The sequence below is a fragment of the Dermacentor albipictus genome, chromosome 1 (genome assembly GCF_038994185.2).
Source record: "Dermacentor albipictus isolate Rhodes 1998 colony chromosome 1, USDA_Dalb.pri_finalv2, whole genome shotgun sequence".
Classification (NCBI taxonomy): Eukaryota; Metazoa; Arthropoda; class Arachnida; order Ixodida; family Ixodidae; genus Dermacentor; species Dermacentor albipictus.
Genome location: NC_091821.1, coordinates 491,871,490 through 491,894,943, shown reverse-complemented (window position 1 = coordinate 491,894,943; position 23,454 = coordinate 491,871,490). Strand labels below are relative to the sequence as shown.

Sequence of the window (23,454 nt, the reverse complement as noted above, 5' to 3'; positions counted from 1 at the left end):
AAAACAGCGACCGCAAACTACTACTTCAGCGGAATACAATAGCTTGTCCCCTTTGAATTCTTCTTGTTTTGAAGCATACATCCCCTCCAGTCAGCACGTATGGAGTGACTTTAGTGAAGGAGTTCGCGACGCCAATTTGTACGGCAGACGCAAAGAGTTTGTGCTGTTGATTCTGAGGTGGAACTTGTCTCGTACGGCAGATCGAAGGTAACGAACGTCCCAAGTGCGTGCACTGCGTGAAGAACTGCAATGACGTGAGGCTATGAAATATAACAAGTTCAAATTTGCGTGGAGGGCATTCAGTGACATGGTGAAAACAAGTGTGCTTTTCTTGTGCGATATGAGCTGAGGTGTGCAGTGAATTGGTGCGTGCGCGCGTGTTGTTACGCGTGCAAAGGTGTACGGCGAATTGTGTTAGTGTTGTGACGCGAGCAGATGTGTACGGCGAATTATGTTCGTGTGTTGTGCCCCAGCCCATGGCTCTCCGCACTTTGTCAGAGAAAGGGGACGACAGGCAAAGCGCGTGGGCGCAGCGTACGCAAACAAGCACGTAGATGCACACGAATGACGCTTGGTGGAATGGCTAGAGTGAGCTACTCAAATAAGCACCGGCTGCTAAGCACGGGCGTCTCACCATCGTCTGCAATCACAGTGGAAGTTCTCGCAGCGTAACTCCAGGAAGCGTAAAGGCCGGAACCGGAAATCTTAAAACCGGACATGCCGGAACCGGAAATGCCGGAAGCGGAAATGTCGGAAGCGGAAAATGCCGGAACCGGATTTGGTGTGAGGGGAAATGGAGGTTGGCGGTACTTAACCTGGTCGGTGGTGGGGCGTGGATGGAGGGGCTTTAGATTGACTAGTAAACTTGATGACAAATATGCTGAAATAAAGCACGACCTAATGAGCTTGATAAGAAATGAGCTGGACCCTGTAAAAGAAGCAATGAACTTCATCAATGAAAGCTTTGAGGCATTTCGAGCAGAAATGCAAACACTAAAGAGCGAAATAACCAAAGTTAAGGACGACAATAGGGAAATAAACAACAACTTGGGTCTTGCAAAGGAAAACAAACATGGCAAATAGTCAAAGCAAAATAAAAAAAAAACAACCATGGCAAATAGTCAGAGAAGTGACAGGGCTCAATAACAAAAAGAAAATTATCCCTGACAACATCACAAATAGCCTCAGAAATGATTTTAATGATCAATTTGTCACGGTTGGTGAAAACATTACGAAACAATTTAGTAGAGCATGGCCCACCACTTATGTTGAAAAAAGTGAAACCAGATTTAGCTTTCAGGCCATAACAGAAGAGCTAGTGACGTCTGCTATAAAAATTTACAGTTGAACAAAGCCATAGGAATTGATGGTATACCAACTAGGGTAGTGAAAGACAAGCCATATATTGAACTGCTCCACTTTGTCATTTATTTAACCATTCATTAAATGCGAATTCCTATCCAGATGTATTAAAGCTGGCCAAAGTTGTACCAATATACAAAACGGGCAACCATAATATTCCCAGCAGCTATAGATCGATATCCGTACTCAGTATGGAGAACACTATCTTTGAAAAATTAATCGCTCAACAGCAGAAGGACTTCGTTAGTAAGAATAACATAATTTTTCCCAGGGAAAGCGGAGGTCATAATTCATCCCTGGGAAATCCCACGGAAATAATGCATAATTTCGTCCCAGGCAAGTCCACATCAACAGTTGTGCTTGCTTTACCTCAGATACTCAACTCTGCCCTCGACCATCAAAAGATTGTTATTGGAATTTTTATCGACATAAAAAGGCGTTTGATACCATTTGTCACTCGGCACTACTGAAAAAACTGGAGTGCTATGGTGTTATCGATGGCGCTCACGACTTGTTTTTCAGTTATCTCACATCGCGAAAGCAGAAAGTACTAATTGATGGTTTTTTTTTCCGAATCTAGGGATGTCACATGTGGTGACCGCGACGTCACATGTCGTGACCGCAAGGATCCGTATTTGGTCCCATTTTATTCGCTCTATACGTGAATGATATTCCGCGAATTTCACAATCATATAAAGCATTAATGTATGTGGACGATACTGTAATTTTATTCACAGGTAATTCACTTCAAACCTTACAAGATACTGTATACAATGAACTACTAGCTGTTTCAATGTGGTTTCGTGAAAATCAACTATTACTAAATGTCGACAAAACAAAACACTTTATTTTCCATTGACGAATGTAAACTGTGAACTACGATTCTATTAGCATATCATTAAACAATTGAACCATTGGGTGTGTTCCGACTATTAAATATCTAGGGATTACATTTGACAGTAACCTTAACTGGAGAGACCAAATCAATACCGTTTGCAAAAAGTCATTCATCTGTTACACTCTCGTACGAGCACGTCAATACTTTGATTTGACATTGCTACGGATATTATATATCAGCCTGTTTCACAGCCACCTTAGCTATTTTTGCGAGTGGTGGGGCTAAACGTAGATAACATACCTTACTCCGTTATTCCGATTAAAAAAACGAGCTGTTCGTGCGATTACTTTCTCTTCGGTGCGTCATCCCTCTCATCCTCTTTCTCAGAGGCTGCGTATACTGCCGTTTACTGACATACGTGCTACGAGATTTCTTGCTTAGTAAATAAAATAATAAACACAAACACACCTCTGCCGAGTACCATATTCACGTTTCCGTCGTCAAACACACGGCATGCACGCATCGGTAATCTTAATCTCCCTTTATGTTCGAATGTGTACAGCGAAAGATTAGTTCTATTCTCTGATCTTAAGCCGTGGAATAATTTCCTCTTGAAATAAAAGTCAGAAGAAATTTTGACATTACATGTAAATGCCACTTCTTATCTTAACTAGCACGTTCTTGAGTTTTGTTTGTTTTGTTTTGTTCGTTTTTAGCGTAGCTTTGGGGTTATATATAGTATTTACCGATTATGTGTGATACTTTCGCTATTTTGTTTGTATAAGACTGATAATTATTGGAATACATTTTTTTGTATTGGACCCATCACTAGCCACTTTAGGCTATGGGACCAAATATCTTTGTACGCACTTTTCATATTATTGTAATGAAATTACCCTTTTTATTTGATAATTTTGATTTGACAAGGAACAACCTTGCCTTACAGATGCTCTGAGGTAGATCGATTCGGATCGAGAATCATTACCCCTTAACATTCTTGTGCTATTACCGTAACAGATAGTGGTGCCTTTAAAAAGAACATACCCACTGTTTATGTGCTCTTACACACGGAACAAGAAGCAGTGGTTAAGTCAACCTTAACTATTCTGATCGAACCGACACTTTCTGTTACACACTCTAGCACACCGCACAGTGTGGATATTTGACTGGATTGATCTTCCTGCAATGCAACATGTTTGATAGTCTCCCACGTCTGATCGAATTACATCTTGAAGGCAATTAGCTAATATATTCGCAAATATTTTATTATCGACGTTGCAAGTTGATATCCATCTACTTTGTACAACATGGTTGCATCGCTCCTTTTTGGAATAAGTGCTGTGCGCCCTTGGCACAGCCTGGTGGGTAAGTATCCAATTCTGTAAGCATCTTCGTACACATTAAGGAGAAAACGAGTGAATATAGAGCAAAATCACTGATGAAATTCTGCACTCAAGCCATCAGGCCCTGAAGTTTTGCTTTCAGCTAGCGAATCAATTTTTTGCCTCAACTTCTCAGCATGTTCTTCGTGACTGAGCTGTGGCAGTAATAAAACAAATTTTCCGTTACCGCTTCACATTAAGTTACTTTATTACATGGAAATATATTCTCATATTGGTCAGTGAACGCTTTATTTATTCTAGCGTGGTCATTAACAATTGCTGCGGCATATTCTATCTTGAACACTTGCTTCGACAGAGCATGCCAACGCTCATCACCAAGTGAATAACTACAAGGGTGTAGCTACATATACTGACGAGTACGCGCACGGGCTAGTGCACCTCTGTATCTCTCGTTGTTCCTTCTATACATCTGAGCCATAATTTTGTGAATGCATTGAATGTATTTGCCAGGATGTAGGCATTCCAATTCGTGTAGCTCATCTAGCGGCTTACACAACTCTTAAGTTTTCCTTTTTTCTCAGAGGAGACTATGGAAGCTTCTTTATTCGCTGTCATTTCAACTTGTTGCTTGAATATCTCCCACTGCGCAAAGATAGATAAATAACTGTGACTTGATACTTCAATAAAGATTTCTGGTACGCGCTTGAGAAAAGGCATATCAGAGAGTAACAGTGTATTAATGTTCCATAAATTCCTGCTCATCAGTGAACATTGGAATTGCCGGTTGCTAAAACAAACATGCACTAAACAATGATCACTGAAAAACACAGCGTGCCCATTAATTGTCGCCGTACATTCTAGGAAGGACAGGTAAGGGTATATAAATCCGATCATGCCTTGCAAGAGATGTACTTCGAAAGTGTGTGTAGCTGCATGGGACGTTTTCCTGTGGCCCTAAATCAGCAAGGCGATAGTCACATGTCACGGCATTCAAAGGTGTGAACGTTGGTATCATGGTGTTGTCTTATAGACGACCGTTCCTGTGCACTACACAAACAATTGAAGTGGCCTAAGAAAACCAATATACGATCAGTGCGGAAGTGCTGGGTCAATGAGAAAAAGTAGTATTCCCAGTCACGTGCCCTACTTGGCGCATACACGCTAAGAAACCTCCAAACTTGCGAGCAATAAAAACAGCGCTAAAAAACACGACGTGTTAAGGGACACAGACAACAGCGCTGTTGTCTGTGTCCCTTCACTCGTCCTGTTTAGCGCAGTTGTTTAGGGCTCGTAATCATGAACCAAGGAGCCCAAATATGTACTCTTCTCCAAACTTGACTTTCGTTATTGACACCAAAATTTAAGGCACTCTTTCCTATCAGTGCACACTCCCAACAGGTTGCGTTGCCGTGTTTTGCTCACAAATAGCGTACCAGACGTCAGTCGCGTGGCTGCGCATACTTCATACTGGGAATGGCGCTTCAGCAGGGTACTGCTTTGGGCTAATTGGTTACAATTCTTTGCGCTTGTTTCCGTGGTCTTCCAGTGTTAGTTCCAAGCGGCGCGCAAATAACATTAATCATGAGCTACAACAGCCGTTGTCTCATCATCAGATTCAGTTTTTTCCCTGAACCGCAATGATATCTGACGCTTGGCTGCGCAACAAGTACAAGAGCTGACCTCGCACGATAAGCGCTGAGTGTGTTTATCGCGTTGTTTCATTACGATTGAGGTATCATCGCAGACGTGAAATTGCTGAGCAACATAACATAGTCAAGAACAAGGACAAATGTATAGGTCAGTTGTTAGCTTTCCTACCAAACGATGAGACAGCATTAACTGATCACTCGTGATGATATGAAGATTTTTTTACACGTCGCCCAAATGAGTTCGTAATCACTGTCTAATGGTCTTTTTCTTCCAACAAAAATCTAATTGCTCGACAAGCGCTTGTCCTGTATTCTCTCTCGTGTTTCATTTCTAATTGGAAGACTTCTTAAAATTGGATAAATTCTCACTCGCCCGTTTTTCAATGCTTCTGCAGCGCAAATGTATGGCCCCTCCATTACCCTCTCCCTACGGATATTTAGCGTGAACTAAGCGAAAAACGCCATATACCTCTTTTTCCTGATGAAGAAGGCAGCGAGTTATTGACTCGAAGTGATGCCTGGCTTGTTGGTTCCACGTCTTGCTGTATGGATCCGTGGCGCTCTTCATAGTCCCGTTGTTGTATATATACAGGAGACCCAGTAGCTCCGTAGCTAGTATCTAAAATGACCAGAAAGCTTGTGTAAACATCGAGATCGTATATATTTGACTGGCCCAGGCTTAAACCTTTACGAGAAAGTATATTGCAATAAAATATTGCGTGGGTCCTCAGCTGGTATTGCAAATGTTTTTAAACGATGAATGGATTGTCTGAAACGTTGGGATATTTAGCAGTTGGAGTTGCGGTGGCTGGTGCTTTTGACTAGTTGATATAGTAGAATAATTTTACGCAATTAAGAAGAAACGTAAATGTACGTTAATGTACGTTCACAAAAGCGGTAAAAGCAGACTCGGCTCACCGCAGTCGGCAGAACGTTCCAGGGTTTACACGGCCACACTTGCGCACGATTTTTCCCCCGCGGCAAGCTAGTCATTTGCTACCAATTGGATTCAATATAACTCTGATCAGCGATGAGCAGAGAAGATGACATATCTATTGGCGGCATTTGAACTCGCGAATGAAATGGTCCTTCCTGATTAATTTTCCCGATCGGCGGTAAGAGGCCGCCCGCGAAAAGTAGTTCCGAGATGCATTCGCTCCGCGGCAACAAAAGATTGTCGCTTGACTGCCTTCGCGACACACTATCTACTGCCTGAAGCACGCGGCGGGATTCTTCCCCGTTAATGCGAACGTACCTTAATGTTGCATGGACAGCATAGCCTGCTAAATATTTCGTGAAAGGGGTGCCGAAGAGTAAACTGAAGAGTGCACTGAAGGCGACGGCCCATACTGATTTAAGCTGACTTCACGCACAATTTTGCATGTGACTCAAGTGCTGTAATTTGCCTGAAATTATATTCATCTCACTGTTAAGAAGCGGGAACTTCTTTGTGGAAGTAGGAGCTGTGCAGTGGTCGCTTTTTGGCTGGGATGTGAACTCAAGCCAAGGCGCCTACCTGGCGTGCATAGAAGACGATCTCACTCTTTCCCGCAGGGCTGGTGAGAAGATATCGGAAACTCGTAGATAAAATGTGTATTTCGAGGGCAATGTGTGTGCGTGTGTGCGTGTGTATGTGCGTGTGTGTGTGATGGCATTACTTGGTCCATTATACGACCCACCGTCACCAGAAAGGCGTGACAGAAAGCCGTGGGAAACCCGACGCACAAATTACGTCATTTTCATCTAACTACAAAACACACAGTAGCCACAGTGGGCATAGTATACACTGCCCCACCGCCACTCCCCATGGCCGCTACTTACGTTCCGTAGCCGAGTGCGCTAACCACTGCACTACCATTAAATCACGCGACAACGATGAATATCTTCGATACTGTGCGCGTGGTTGGGCTCTGCCTAGTCGGCGATTCGCTTGATGGCGCGTCATAGGAATGGCGCCACTGTCGGCGCTATGGAGTCTGCGTTGCCCCAAGTTGAACCCCTGGCTCTTAGGTCATCGAGCGAGACACCGAAGCTTGGCAGGAGGCGCCATGTAACTGTCCACGAAGTACGAGACTACCACTAACGCAGCGAAACGTGCGAAGCGAGCTTCTGCAGATAAACAACGTTCACCACCCAAGTCGCCGACAACGCGAAAGGCAGAGCGAGCACGCGGCTAGCGGCAGCGGCTGCAGCGAGGCAACGTGCAAACCCCAGCAGCTCGCAATTCAGTCACGTTCCACCGCATCACTAAACTCAGCGACGCAAATGAGCGACATCCTCGGCGAGAAGTAATGCTCTCCACATCTTCCTTGGGTGTCAAAGTCTATATTTCTTTAGGTGTTACGACTGTTTACTGGTAATATTGATCAGTCTTTATGTAGTGCTTGCTAATGTACCATGTGTCCTGCGCTTTTTGTTCCTAGTAGATAAATTATGTTACGTACTACAATGAAGCGACTTCTGCCTTGTCTTTCCGACTCTGGCGGGGATACAGCCAGGTTTGAGATGCGCTGAAGGAACATAGGTAAAGGTTTGTAATAGGCCTTCCGACGGTAGTTGACTCATAGCACTAAGGCTCAGTGTAAGGTTAGCGAGACAGATTATCGTTTCAAGACTGGCATTCCTGCCCATATGAGGTGTTTGTTCGAATTTTTGTACTTGGAGATATGTGAAGCCACGACAGCGTTGTCGTGAATTGATTGCTTAATAAATGTTACTCCCATGATGATGCTTAAAATTCGTGCGGGGCTAAAGGTTGTTTGCCGCCGCTTCCAACCTATTCTACGCTTCCTTTCTGATATTTGAGTTAATTTCGATTTAGTAGTGCAGCTGATGAATGAATCAACATCGTATATCGTATGAACAGTCGTGAGCTCCTTAACATTTTGGAGCAACACAGTAAAATAAGTACTTAGCACCCTTACTGTGGTGTACACTCTTACAAATATACACCCTTTGGGGCGTATCTTGTCACACAACAATAATCGTCATCTGTCTTGCCCGCGTTTCCTTTCTTTAACGCTGCGAGCCCGGTACTTCCCAGTCACGAACGGCATGCGCGTTATCAGTGTGACGCAGCATTCTCGACAGGAAAGTAGAGAGCGCCGAGTTTTCAAGAAAGGAAACTCGGGCAAGACAGATGACGATTATTGTTGTGGGACAAGATAAGGCCCAAAGGGTGTAAGTATTTCTAAGAGTATAGTGTCTGTGCTACTTAGCTGCACGAACTTTACAAAATGGTGAAAACCTTTAGGCAGGTGAAATTCAGGAGGCAACTTTCCACGATACCCTCGGCGAAGTATCACACGTAACAGTAGCTTTGTTAAACCCTCTCAGCTAGTGATGGCGTACGCGCTCGAACCCGTAGCACTTATTGCGATAGCAAAAGTACGGACCATCCCGACAAATGTCCGCCGTCACTGTGATGCTCCGTACAAAGTCTAAGTGGATTAGGTGGTATAACGTCTCGGCCGTGCGCCGTATGCCGTAGTTGCGAGCGAAAGTCTGCGAGGGCGAGCTGAGAAGTATGCGGCGCTTTCTCGAGTTTCAATGAAGGAAGGCGTGGCCGGTGCACGCCGTCTTTCCGCGCGCGCAAGGAAGGATCGGGAAGATGTGTGTACGCTAGGACGCGGGCTGGCTAGTGCGCATCTCCTCTTTTACTCCAGGTGCGGCAGCTGAGCGCGGCCATGTGCTGAGCAATCGGCGCCGCTTGGTTCGAAGGCTAGCCGACCGGAGATAGCTGATGGCACAGTGTGCGCCGTGTTCTTGAGCTCTTACTTTGTGTTAAAGCGACAGGCAGCAGGAAGGAGAATTCGCTCACTGATGCTGTCGCTCTTCACCGCACCAGCGTTCCGACAGCGAATTGCCGCAGTCATTTAGTGAGATGTTTTCGTGTTTGGTTGTGCGCGCGTGACAACGTTCCTGTTACTTTTGTTAGTAAGCGAATGTTTACATTAGTTTATGCAGCTGATCAACACGCTAGCCTTAATTCGTATGTCTGTCTAATAATTTGCTATCGCAGTAAATGGACATTGACCGACGAGTAAACTAAACTGCATGCAAACTCAGAGTGCAAAGCATCACTGCACGGGACCATGTTGGCAAACGCACTGCCATGTAAGCTTCACGTGATCTCCCGCGTACCACGTTCCCTGAAAAATCCCGAAAAGAAAATTCCCTCTTTCTCCTAGCGCTTTCAGGCATTACTAAAGCTGCACATATGTTCTTGAGTTTGTTTTATTACGTTTGTCCAAAAAAGAAAAAAGAACGCTGCATTTCAGAGTTCAGAATAAATTGTGTTTTTTTTTAGGCGATATATGAAGTTCTGTGAAGAAGGCTTATCCACACATCTAACTTGCCCTCACTAAGATAGGCGCCCTTCTACTAGTAGCACTGTTGAATATGAAGGATGCGTTTTCAAAGCATGGACGGTGTGGGGAATGTAGGATGGCATGAATGACTTCAAGAGCCCGCATGCTGACATCTCGATTATAATTCGGTTGCGGAGTCCGTCATCTTTGCTATGCCGAGCAAGATGTCAGACACAGAGCCTTCGTGCCGTGCATATGATCTGTTACTTGTGGTTATGAAGACTGAAAAAAAGCTAAGGGTCCGTTCCTGCAAACTATACAAGGCCTTGAAAAAACAAAGTGTAACTTTGACACACCCATGTATCGAATGTCCGCATTACGTTTTCACTAAAGCTCTTAGTATTCGGTCTCTGTGGTGAAAGTGCGAACTTGTGAACCTCTGGGTGGAACTCACATTTCCAAAGATTCCGTAATTGTAGGCTGGCGATCCTTTGGCGTAAAGCAATGGCGAAGAGAGCAGGCCGGGAGGGAGGTAGATGTGACGTCGAGGGCCGTCGTACAGGGCGTTTGTCGCTCCCGATTCGGTCATCCGGGCTGCCGCATCATAATCGAGCCACAGTAATGGCCACCACTTCACACTCCACACGGCTGCCAAAGACGCCAGGTATCCATTGGCATCGAAGTTGAACTTGAATTGGCGCAAATGTTCGTTAATGTACTTGACCGTTTCATCCGGAAAGCCCATGGTCACGATGATAGCGCTAACAGCTTCCTCAGCACTCTTGACAATCGAGGAACCACTGGCGAGGTGAGACACGAGCGTGGAGAAAACACTCTGTCGTATCTGATCCGCTGCAGCCAAGGATTCTGATGACACTGCGCAAGAAGAATTTCAGGAATATATCAGTGATTGCAAAAATATGAATCATGCTGATGCCAACATAGGTGAGCAATTTCGCAGTGTTTCCATTGCCATTCTGCAATGTTTGTATGATTGGGCTAAACTATAAGGACAAAAATAAAGAAACCTCTAAATGAACGAAGGATTGATATTTCGAAGTCTACTGTTCAGAAAAGACTACTGTATCGGCAGACCTGCTGGACAGCCCATATTTTGGCAACTGCTTGCGGTGTCATTGCCGCTGGCTACGGTGTCATGCCGCAAGACATAAATACAGTCTACCCTATTCACTGCCTGCTTTAAATGCTTGGCATGCATACGCCCACATGTGCATATGCATCATCGTTCTGCGACTGTATCATGTTTATAGAGGGCAAAGCTCTTGGAGGAAGGAAATGAACTAAGTGGAAGCATTACGTTACGCAGCCAGCTTTCGAAGCCAAATCTACGTGAAGCCATCCCCTTCGCCTTGTCTCTCTAGAAATTGGTTGATCCAGCTTTTTAGAGGAAATGGTCATAACAGCAACGTGAAGCGTGTATGCTAAATAGCTGTGCCAGCGTTGTTGTGTAATCATAAACACGATTTCTATGAATGTACGCAGTCCTTTATTTTCTGAAAAGCAGTTTCATTTGAAAGTAGAACCAATGACGGTGATTGCAAGAATGTGAGGTATGCGCTGCCGACAGCGCACACATCACACCGGAGGCGTGCGCTCGTAGATATGTCGAAACGTGCGCGGACATCTGAAAACAATGCGAGCCATGGCAGCGCCACCGCGCGGTGACGGTATTTGGGGATCATCTCGGAAAAAGCACCACGAATGCCGTCGCCCATACATGCTGACCTTGGCAGACTGGAAGACAATTACAAGCGTTACCAACTTTACTGTGTATGCTTTTATAAGTGTCTCGGCTGCCGGCCAAGCTATCTACAGAAATACTCAGTGATGAAAGACATCATACCTGCTTATCCCATCGCAACAAATATACGCCATCAAGAGCGCTACTATAAAATTAAAGCAAACCATTCCGAAGCTTACTTTTCTACATATAAGGTATTCTCAAAGCGGCAAATTGCTAATTCGAGAAACTTTTAACCACTACGACTTTTACTACCCCCCCGACGTAAAGGGGCCCAACATTTTTTAATACTGAAACACGCACTTGTGGAACAAACGTGACCTAAATAGTGTCATTGCAACAAATATCCTTCAGCAAAGCGCAATTTGTGTAATGAAGCACATTATTGTAACCTTTCTTTGCCCACTGTTCTAACGAGTAGGTCGGCACAAAACGGCAATGTATTGCCAGGTTGTGAGCTGTTGATGATTGCCTCACTACATATGTGGGATAGATTTTAGGTGCGGCATATCAAACGACGTTGCGCGTTAAAATTCCGACCGGGCCAGCATGTGCCCGTGCACTTTGCGGCCTCCGAGTAAAGCCTGTTTCACATGGCGTGATTTTCGTCCCTCCGGAAAAAAGATTTGCCCACCACCCTCTCTCTCTACGACGCGTCGCACCAATCGGTGCAATGCTTGGGCGCCAACATGCTAAAATAAAGAAACAAGCAGGGTAAAAGTCCGTCGATCTTGAAACGAGAGCTATTTCGCGTTTGTTGTCAATTTTTAACACATTTTTCTGATGGAGGTTTTGAGAAATTTCTGTCGTTTAACAAATCCATCAAACTGCAGCTAAGCGAATGAAGCTGTGGATTGCGAAAGCGGTACGTACTACCGTAAGTACCTCTTTCGGTACGTCTCCATTTTCATTGTTCCTCTTTTCCCTTCATTTTCTTCTTTTTTTTCTCGCTCCTAGCTGTCTGCTGCCTTTTGGGCCTTCTGGTCATTAGGACCAGTAAAGTTGCTTTTGTAGCAACTTTTTTCCTAATGCCTTGGCACTTTGTACCACTTGTTTTTATGAATAAAGGTATATTATTATTATTATTATTATTAATATTCAGCACCGACACACCATAAAGGCAGACAAAAATTCATGGTTCAGACTCGGCCCTCAGATTTCTATGCGTTTTTGACATGCGACATTTCTAATCAAGCGACATTTTCTTTCATGTAGGCTTCGGGAGGTAACTGTAGGTACCTACGCGCATTTCTATTATTCACCTGCACTGCAAGTTGTGGTTACTACGAGGTGTCCCTTACGAAAAGACGTGGCCTTCGGGTGGCGTCTCAGCTTTCTGGCTCGTTGCATACGTGCTGGTCGTTATAAGCGACGACGCGAGATTTGTAGCGCGGTATGCTTTTACGACAGTCTGTATTATGATTCATTCGCTCGTACTGATCAATTCAAAGAATATCCAACTACGGCGACATGCTGTATCGAGGGCACCGACCTCTTAACGTCGCTCTGCGCGCGCGACCGTTTGGTTGCCGTCTCTTCGTGTCGGCTTTTGCGCGTGATTTTTCCCCGTGAATTAAGCGTCTGATTTCAAGAGGTAGAGTCAGCAAGAAACAAGCTTTAAGGATGTGCTGGAGATGTTATCCTGGCGTTTGCCTTAACGTTGTGAACTGTGTGGTGCATGAGGAAACATTGCATAGGAGTCCATCACCGGTAGAAGAAAATAAAGCGCACTGCCTCGTATTCACGTGCTTGGCCACCTTTTCTTGGCTGCACTTTTGGTGAAGCCAATCTTGCTCGGGCTAAGAACCCTCATAAGTGGTTGCGCTATGACGCGCGCCGATGCGGAACGCATTTCTATGGCACAAAGCATCATGATAGCGTTATCTGCTACGAAGAAAGAATAGGGCAATGCAGGCTAATAATCAAGGCAGTGGTGCTCCGCTATTCTTTCAGTTAATTCATTCAGGCAGGAGGTACATTCCCTAATGCTCCAGATCTCAACATTTGTAGACAGCAATATACAACGCACCACAAGAAATCCTTCCACCAGGGAATACCGGCACGTTTAAGATGTGTATAATAACAGAGCAAACGGGTATAGACGATATTCTAATAGACATAAGAGAAAAATATGGCGCTGGGAAGCTCATATAATGCGCAGACTAGATAACCATTGGACCGTTAGGGTGAAAGAATGGGTACCAAGAGAAGGGAAGCGCAGTAGAGGATGGCAGAAGTGTAGATGGTGCGGCGAAATTAGGAAATTTGCAGGTGCTGGTTGGAATCGGTTGGCGCAGGACAGGGGTAATTGGAGATCGCAGGGAGAGGCCTTCGTCCTGCAACGGACCTGAATAGGCAGATGCTGCTACTGCTGCTGCTGACGATGACGATAATGATGATGATGATAATGATGATACATCTTAAGAATTATGATATCGCGGATTTTCTCGTGCCAAACCGCGCTGTGAATATGTGGCACGCCGTAGTGGGCGGTATATACGAGCCTAAATCAAAATGCATGAGCGTTCTTGTACTTCGCCTTTTTTGAAATGCGGCTTGTGCGGCCGCGGTCAAACCGGCGACGTCGAGCTTTGCAGCGCAACCACACAACCATTAAGTTATCCCAGTGGGCCGGCACTTCTTGCCTTTTGTACGTAAACCTATACTTCTTATGTATATACGTCATCAGAACTAAAACAGCACGATGTAACGTCACTCGTCCTAATCCAAAGACAGTGCCGCCACCTAACGGCCGCGACCAATCAGGCAGACCTTAAACGGCAGCTAGAAAAGGGATTTGTATCTCAGTTTATCTTATGTTGTCTCAGGTATTCGAATTACAGTTCGAAGGCTGTCGTGTTTGCAGCTTCTGCGTAAGTCATATTTTGCGAATTTTCTGACGCAACTTATTTTTTAAAAAATCAATTAGATCATAAGGCACTTCGCGGAAAGCCTAGACGAATGAAGGTATATGTTGTACTTCCGCACACGTTCGCGCCCGCAAGGTACAGTGCTCAGCAAATATAACGCGACATTCGGAGACGCGTGGCCGCCGAAGTTTGTTGCGACGTCGGGGAGCGCTCGTGAAGGCAAGGTGTCGCATTGTGGTATACGCTGGGGGCAAGAGGGTTGGCGACACACGAAGGCTGCATTCGGCCGACAGTCATTCGGTCTGTGTTGCGCGGTGGCGCCGCTGGAGCGCTGCAAACCACGGTTTCTTCGGCTTCTTAAAGCCCCGATGGTTTCTACAACGCGCTCGGCTGCCGCGCCACTCGAAGCGGGCGTGCCGCGGGCGCACTTTGACGGGAGGCTGGCAAAGGAATTTTATTTCGCGCTTTCGCAACGTGATAGCGCGGCCTAATGTTTTCGAGCAGAGTTAATTTGTTCGCAGCGTATTGTGTGATCAGGTAAACGAGAAGAACGGGCGCAGACACCCGTGTAAGGGACTTCCTACAAAAAAGGGAAGAAATCAAAACGCAGGAGAAACGCAAGAAGAAAAAGAACGAGAGACTGCAAGCACTTTCGGTATTGACTCATCTGCATACGCTTTTGCAGCTTGGGACTCTATATGTAGCGAACTACGTTATTATTAAAAAACTATAATGTTTTACGTACCAAAACCACAATGCAGTTATGACCACCTGCGGCTGTTTAACGTGTACCTGAACCTAAGTTCACGGGTGTTTTAGGATTTCGCCCCCATCGAAATGCGGCCGCCGTTGCTGGGATTCGATCCCGCGGCCTCGTGCTTCGCAGACCAAAGAATTCTTCATTATACCAACTCGAGTGGCCACGACCGCCAACATCCGTAGAGGCAGGTATTTAAAGAGGCAGGCTGCTGAAGTCGGAGGCTACGTCGTTGCGCTGTTGAGCTCGAGGCTTCACTCACCTTTCCCCAAATGACACTGTGCTTAATGTTTATTGAAAAAATAGAGCAACAAGTTGCACCTTTCTTTTGACTGAGTATTTCAAATGCACATATATGCACATGATATTTCAGTTTACCTTGTATATTCTTGAGTGTGGACGTTGTAATATTATTGATAGAGAAATACTACACATTATATTAATTCGTGCCATGTTTTCGAGGCATGCGGTTTGTTGTACTTACGTGCTTCTACTGTTCCATCACATTTTTAATTTTATTCCTGCGAAATTGTTCTCTCTGCGAAATGTGAAATATGCCTGATAAGCGTGACCAACTCAATAAACAGTGCTTGGTGCACAAGATTTCTGTTCATTTCTTGTACTGGCGTTAATGTATATGTGGGCGTAACAACATGCCATACGGCGTCATAAGTAGATCGTTCTCTTGTACGTAAAACTTAGCGATACATTCACCCATTCACCAAATGTCTCCACGCAGCCGAAGTCGTCTAATTGACGCCGTCATATAAAGGAGCGTTGGTCTCTGTGACGATGAAGTCAGCAAAAGGCCAGTGAAAAAAATAGAGGTGGAAGTCGTTCTCCACGATATCACCGTTTTCGCCGGCGTAAAATCGGCTAGAGGATTACCAAGCAGTACAAACATTCTTTAATACGCCCCTCAGCCGATGCGCTCACTGGTCATGAGGCGTTGCTGCTGCCAAAAGATAACCTTATGCTTCAAGCCTCAATGGCAAAAAATTCTGGCAGCGACCGACGTAGCCCGTCCTATGTAATAGACTGGACACTAAAGACAGTAAAACACATTGTGGGGCTAGTTGGTGCATAGTTTTCGAAAAATTAAGCGCCAGTGGTAACGGCACACTAAGGAGGAACAAAAGACAGGACAAGGCGCCCACCCTTATCAATTACGTGACTCTGTAAGTTGTTATAAAAGGACAGAACTATCCATGCAGTATGTCGTATGGGATCACCCATGCTGGGTATATTTGGGTCAATGTGTTTAGAAATCTTCCCGCATATGACTGGGGCATGTCGCATTGACGAATTGCGACAGTTACGGAGCACGCGCGTTCCTCAATTGGCAGAATTCTTAATGCGTGCCACAATGAAGGCCGCCTAAAGAACAAGCCTCGAGGATGCCGATCGAGAGCAACGTCTGACCAAAAGGAACGCATCCCGAATGCTGCCGAGTGCGACCCACTTTTCACCGCTAAGGAGATCCGAAACAATTGCGGCCTCATCGCTAACTCAAGCTCGGTGAGACGGCGGCTTCTGAAAGTGGTGTTCAAAGCCGCCTGCTGGCTAGGCAGCCACTGCTCTCTGGCATGAACAATGCCAAACGGCTGGTATTTGCTCAGGAGCACCAGACATATGGACAGCACAGGAGTGCTGCGGTGTCGTGGTCTCGGGCGAGTCTACATTCGCGACCCGATGGGACCAGCACCAAGGTATGCTCACTGACCCGACATTTCTTTTAGCCCTTACATTCGTGAACGAGACACCGAAGTAGTCAGTAGCCTCTAAGCTACTATAAAGTCACTACCTATGTATTCCTACGTATAGTCACTCTAGGGTATTCATTGCTTTCCTTGGAGAATTTACCTTGCCATATGCAGAGGGAGAGATTCGAACAGACGCAGTAAACTGCGTGTCACATAGCATTTTCTGCTTCTCCATTGTAAAACATTACTCAGTGGCGCTTCATTGAGTGACTGTTCTAGAACCTTATCGATGCAGGGTTATCGATGGCCGAAACACGCTGATGCTCATTTGCGTGCTACGTCATTGGAATGCTCAATCATATGCAGCCAACGCTTCCCTTTGGCGCCAGTGTATTCGGAATTCGTGTTTGCATATCTCGCCCAAATAAAAAGGTGTCAGTGAAAAACATTCCATTTTCACAGATTTGAAGGAGGCAATCTTCAGCGAGTTGCCCGCAGCGCACGCTGCTCCATTAGCCTCTAGAAAGCCATGTCTGTAGGCGAGTCGGGGTCAGGCAGTGAACAACTTTATTGCACGAATGAACGGGATATATATACAAGGTAGTGCCGCAGTGGGTCATGCGCAGTGCATACATATAAGCGTGACGTTGCACTTATTCAGCCTTGCTACATCTTCCCTTGTACAGAGGAACTTAAAACGTGGTTACCTTGTCTCTTCTTGAGGGTACCGACAGGGCTCGCGTCGAAGTCTTATGCTTCTCCGTAGTTCTTGAGGGCGCTCTGTGGAAGATACGTCTTCGGGAACGAGGCTCGCTTCCGGCTGTGGGTCCACCAGGCGGAGGTGCTCTCGTGTGCGCCGAAGTTCCCGGCCGTCTTCAGTCTTGACGATCGTTGAGCGGTGTTCATCGGCTGGTCGGAGAAAGACGGCGGGAGACCAGGTCCGCTGGTCTGTATCGTACGCTGTGACCTGCTGACCTTGCATCACAGGCGGCAAGTTCCTGCTGCCACGGTTGTAGTAGGTCCTCTCTCGTTCGCGTATTTCTTGAAGGCGGCCCTGGACCACGTCAGGGGGAATGGTCCGTGATTCCAAGTGGCTGGTAGGTACTGGCAGAACAGTCCTAGTCTGGCGTCCCATCAGCCTCTGCACGGGGGACTGGAGCACATCATCACGTGGCGTATTGCGCCATTCAGGCAATGCCATTTGAAACACAGGCATGTTAAAGGAACACTTCTTCAACAGCTTTTTTCCTTCCTGAACCGCTCTCTCCGTCATGCCATTGGAACGCGGATGATAGGGGCTTGAGGTGGTGTGATCAACAGCCAAGGTGTTGAGAAAGTCCTTAAACTCACTGCTGTTAAAAGGCGGGCCATTGTTAGTGCACAACTTCCTGGGCGAGCCGTGGACCGAGAAAATTTGAGAACACCACGTGTTAAGAGAGCTTGCAGTTGTTGTACGAAACTCTCGAATTTCAAAGAAGGAGTAGAAGTCGACAATAAGGGCGAACTCGTGGCCTTCAAAGGAGAACAAGTCCATGCCGACGACTTCCCATGGTGGTGAGGGCACATCATGACTTAGTAGTGGCATTTTAGGGTGTCGAGGCTGTTGCTTTTGGCACACATTACAGGCTTTACAGAACTGCTCAATGTTGCTGGAAATATTGCGCCAGAACTTCACGTTTCTTACTCTCGCCTTCATCTTATCCACTCCTACGTGCGCTGCTTGAAGAAGACTCATCATTTCCCATATCTTTGATTGTGGTACAGTTACCTTGTTGCTTCGAAATACGAGGCCGTCCTGTGCATGTATTTCATCCCGGTACGCCCAATACGACCTAAGTGGCTCCGGGACTTCTTGCTTGTGAAACGGCCACGGTGTATTCGCGTACTCCCGTAGCTTTACAAGGGTGCCGTGATCATTGGTTGCTCCTAGTAAATCTTGCAGGGAGCATTGAGAGGCTGAAACACATTCAAGAACATTCACTTGAAACTACTCGTTTTCTTCCAAGAATCATTTACTAGGAAACCTCGATAAGGCGTCAGCGAGGAACAGCTCTTTGCGGGGCTTGTACATCACAATGATAGGATAACGCTGAAGAGTTAGGCGCATGCGTTGTAGACGTAGCGGCCACTGGTATAGCGGCTTACAGAATATTGCCACTAAGGGGCTGTGGTCAGTTTCAACTGTTACTGCATGCTGTTCAAATATGTAGTCATGAAATTTGGTGCATCCATGAACAATAGCTATAGTTTCTTTTTCGATTTGAGCGTATCTGGGTTGTGCCTCTGTGAGTGTCCGTGAGGAAAAGCAACAGGCTGCGCATTCTGTTTAAGCACAGCGCCTACCCCCAGCTGGTTTGCATCAACTGATAGCGTCACGGGTTTGCTTGGATCAAAATAGCTGAGCACAGGTGCTTGAATCAGAGCCTCACGCAATCTTGCTGTTTTTCCGTCCAAAACGTTCGTAGTGGTGCTGTTACTACAGACATGTTTGGGAGAAAGCGCTGTGCAAAATTCATAGTGCCCAAAAACACTTGAAGTTCCTTACAGTTTCTTGGTGTCGGCATTTCCAGAATGTCTTGAAAACGTTGGGCGTCCACACGCAGGCCTTCGGCGCTGAGCACGTGTCCCAGGTAGCGCACCTCTCGCTGCAAAAAGAAGCATTTCTTCAAGTTTAGTCGAAGATTCTGTTCTCGGCAGTGCTTTAGAAGAAGCTGTAGATTGTGGTCGTGCTCTTGCTTAGTCTCGCCCCAGAGAAGAATGTCATTCATTACTGCTGCGACATTTAACAGTCCTTCTAGGACGCGGTGCATCACTGCCTCAAATATCTCCGGAACAGAGGCAACGCCAAAAGGCATGCGCAAGAACCTGTACCGCCCGTACGGTGTACTCATTGTACAAAGTTTGGAACTTGAGTCGTCTAGCTTTATCTGCCAATGACCCGATGCTGCTTCTAAGGTTGAAAGAACGTTGGCGCCCGCAAGCTTCGGCACAACGTCTTCGAGAGTAGGCATAGGATAGTTTTCCCATAACAACGCCTTGTTCAGCGCTATGGGGTCTAAGCAGATCCACACTTTATGTTTCTTAATGACTGTGACCATGTAACACGACCACACCGTCAGGCCCTTTACCTTTGCTATCACGCCTTGTTCTTCCATGCGCAGAAGCTCTTCCTTGACTTTGTCTCGAAGGGCCACTGGAACTCTCCTGGCTGACAGGACGACTCCTACGGCTCCTGGCTTTAGCTGCATTGTATACTCCACGCCTTTCAGCTGTCCCAGTCCACTGAAAACGTCTGCGAAAGGTTGTGCTGCCGGGTATAACTCTTCGACGTGAACGTTTTGCACGCGACAAAGAAACCCGAGGCGTTCCGCCACTGATCCGCTCAAAGTCACGGGTACATTTTGTTCGACTACGAAAAACGACTCTTCGTGCACTCTGCTGTTAGCTGACAGTCGCAGCCGAATTTTTCATCTCGCAGTAGTCTTATGACCGAAAAAAGCGGTCAGTGTGGCGTGGCAGGTTTGCTGTGGCTTGTTTGGCAGCAGTTTAGCATCCTTGTTTGAAAAGACGCAGCAGTTAGCACCTGTGTCCAGCTTGCACGTAAACTTACGGCCTTCAATGTCAACTGCTGCACTCCAATGACCTGCCGCTTCGACTGCACTGACAGTCAGGGCTTGTAAAAAGAAAATAGTCTTCTTCAGCTTGTACCTCGCGCAGCACGTTTTTAACGCCTCTGGTTTGTCGTCGCACCGAGGATCTACATGCTTGAGCAAAGTGATTGCGCCCACTACACTTCTTGCATGTTTTCGCTTCAGCCGGGCATATTTCGCCACGGTGAGTGGTATAGCCACAATGACCACACGGTTTCCTTTCTTTGGTGACTGCTTGAATTACTGTGGCACGTGCTGCGTCTGCGCCTTCACTATATTCTTTATATTGCTCTTTTCCCAGTTCCTGGGCCCAGTAAACTTCAATGGTCTTACTGTATGACGGGTTCTTGGAAATAAGCCTTTCCTGCAAGCTTTTCTATCCCAGTCCCAGAATGATTTGGCTACGGAGCAAACGGTCCTCTATGTCCCCGAACTCGCAGTTCTTTGCTAAAAGCCCTGAGGTCGGGTATCCAGTCATTGAAACACTCCTCTTGCTTTTGGTCTGTTGATCCAAAACCAAATTCATTAAACGTCAAATTTGTCACTAGTTTGTAGAATTCTTCAAATTTCTGAAGCAAAATGTCGACGTTGTTCCTATCCGCTTCATTTTCGAATTTGAAGGCGTTGTAAGCTTTTCTACCCACCTCTCCAACTGTTACAAGTAAAGTTGCTGCTTGGACTTCTTTGGGCTGCTTACTTAACTGGGTAGCCGTGGAGAACGATGTGAACCCATATTTCCATGTTTTCCATCCAAGCCATGCGTCTGCTGATGGGTCCAGTGGTTTCGGCGGGGGAAGCAGCAGTGACGAGGCCGATATAGCGATAGTGAACCGCTGCCACCATGTAGGCGAGTCGGGGTCAGGCAGTGAAGAACTTTATTGCAAGAATGGACGGGTTATATATACAAAGTAGTGCCGTAGTGGGTCATGCGCAGTACATACATATAAGCGTGATGTTGCACTTATTCAGCCTCGCTACAATATCAAAGGGCGGATTCGGGTACTTGGCACATCTCGAAGGACGGTTCAACGCTGCTGCATACAGATATTTCCTATACAGCGTCTACCCTGCCTCGCACCCCCCCCCCCACCCCGGTCTTGGACGGGCTATTTCCAGAGGGCTTCATTAACTACCAGCAAGACGGGACCCTCTCCATATGGCAGTGTCGGTCACTAAGTTTCTAGAGCAAAGCGGCACTATGGTGCAATATATATATATATATATATATATATATATATATATATATATATATATATATATATATATATATATATATATATATATTTATATATATATATATATATTGTACGTGGACGTTGTGAAGAAGTTACAGGGTGTCAACGAAGACGACGAAGGGAGGAGGGGTGAGAATTATGATGGCTGACACCATGGCCTAGCCCTACTATGTATTATTACAAATTGGTGCAGGCGCAATTTTTCTTTGTGGACATTCAAGTCGAGATGTGGGTGGACTTCATCATTGAAACAAATCAACGCCGTGGCATCCGCATCATCGCTGCAACGGCTCAAGATGAAGAGGAAGAAGCTCTTCCGGAAGCAGTGAGCACTGACGCATTTGCCTACTATATGAGCGCTTGAACGTAGCTCACTTAGGATGACTTAGTTGCGAAAGAAAATGTGAAGCTGAATATGAAACTTCCAGATTTTGAGACGTTTGTTCTGATTCCAATTTGAAACTGCAGGAAGCCTGCTACCGTTCCTTCGTCTGACAGTGGCATCAACCTGCTCACTAAATTTCTTGAAGTGGAACAGAACAGACAGCAAAATGAATTAATGCATTTGCTTGTAAACGTGACTGAATGTGGAATGAACAGGCCGAGTCTCCAATACGTGAAGACAGCCATGTTAAATGGGAAATTTCAGTAGTCTCGAGTACTGGCTAATATCTTATTAATATGCATGCAATGAAAACTAAAGGCACAGTGCTGAAGATAAAGTGAAAAACATGCGTCTATTCCTATCAGGAATAGCCACGAGTTGGTACGAATTGCTTGTCAACGCTCACAGCAACGAGCCATGGACGTAGTGGAAGCAGCAATTTCTCAGCTCTTTTGGAGAGGACATGGTATTATTATGGCATAAAGCTATTGCGTTCAAGTACAGGTCTGGGACTGCACTCAGCTATTTTTATGAGAAAAGGAAGCTACTCCAGCTGGCTGACTCAGCCTTGCCCGAGACGTCTGTGGTTCCGCTTATCATTCATGGTTTGAGTCCGGACCTTCACAAGCAAATAAAAGTGAGAGGGCCCAAAACGGTTGAAGAAGTTCTGCAGGTTTCTCTTACCTACAAGACTCGGGACCCCAGCGGCAGCCCATGATGCCTGGTGCAAGGCGCCCAACTGCCACACGAGCTTATGAAAGACGCCTGCTTGCAAGCTGGAAAATCTCCCGCTTCTCCTGTGTCCTTTCTGACTCACCAAGGAGGCTAAAGCCAACCCGAAGAGTCAGATGCTGGGAGAAAGAGTGCTTCAGCTTCCACCTGAAGACATCAAGAGAAACTGTTTATTTGACGCATGCAAACCTCTTGTAGATATCTGCTTTTGTTGATGGAAAGGAAACGAGTGCGTTAGTTCTCACTGGAGCAAGCATTACAGTTATAAACGCCCGTATTGTTGAGACTGAGAAAGTACAACAGGGACGGGCTGAGGAAGTTCATGGATACGACGGAAGGCGAGATATTCATGTTAAATTCACAAGTTTAACCATATCCTGTCTCGGCAGCAGTATGGCTACGCAGGCGCTAGTAGTCGACGGAGTACCCTATGAATTACTCCTATCACGTCCAGCCATCAGTTCACTTCGCCTTAATATCTACTGGACTGCAGAAGTAACTACGGATGAAAAACGGCACAATCTCATCGTTTCTTCAACTTCTTCTTCGAGGAGCCTGTGGCAGCTATCGTTGTGTGAAGATGTTCAGAGGCTTTACCCGGAATTGTTATACTTGAAGGGATATCCCAAGGCAACTACAATGTTTGAGGTAACATTTAAGTTAGGCGCTACTTCAGTAGCGAGAAAAAAGGCATTTAATTTGTTGCGGGAAAAGAGAATGTGGCTGTAGAACGAGCTTTAAAATATGTTGGATGCACTGATAATTCGTTCATCCACATCTACATTCGCGTCGCCCATCACTATTGCACGTAAGGAAGATGAAAGCCTCCGACTCTGCCCGGATCACAGGGAAATGAAG

General features: G+C 45.9%; 1 protein-coding gene across 2 annotated transcripts in view; it reads right to left on the bottom strand.

Annotated features, from left to right (window-relative positions):
• The window catches only part of LOC139054876 (neprilysin-like), a 124,974-nt gene that overhangs the window by 16,855 nt on the left and 84,665 nt on the right, over positions 1-23,454 (bottom strand). For both annotated transcript variants that reach the window (XM_070532557.1, XM_070532558.1), the window contains exons 6-7: positions 9,957-10,378; positions 5,662-5,811 (exon numbers count right to left, since the gene is read on the bottom strand). In XM_070532557.1, the coding sequence (XP_070388658.1) occupies positions 5,662-5,811; positions 9,957-10,378 (572 nt within the window). The remainder of the gene's footprint in view (positions 1-5,661; positions 5,812-9,956; positions 10,379-23,454) is intronic.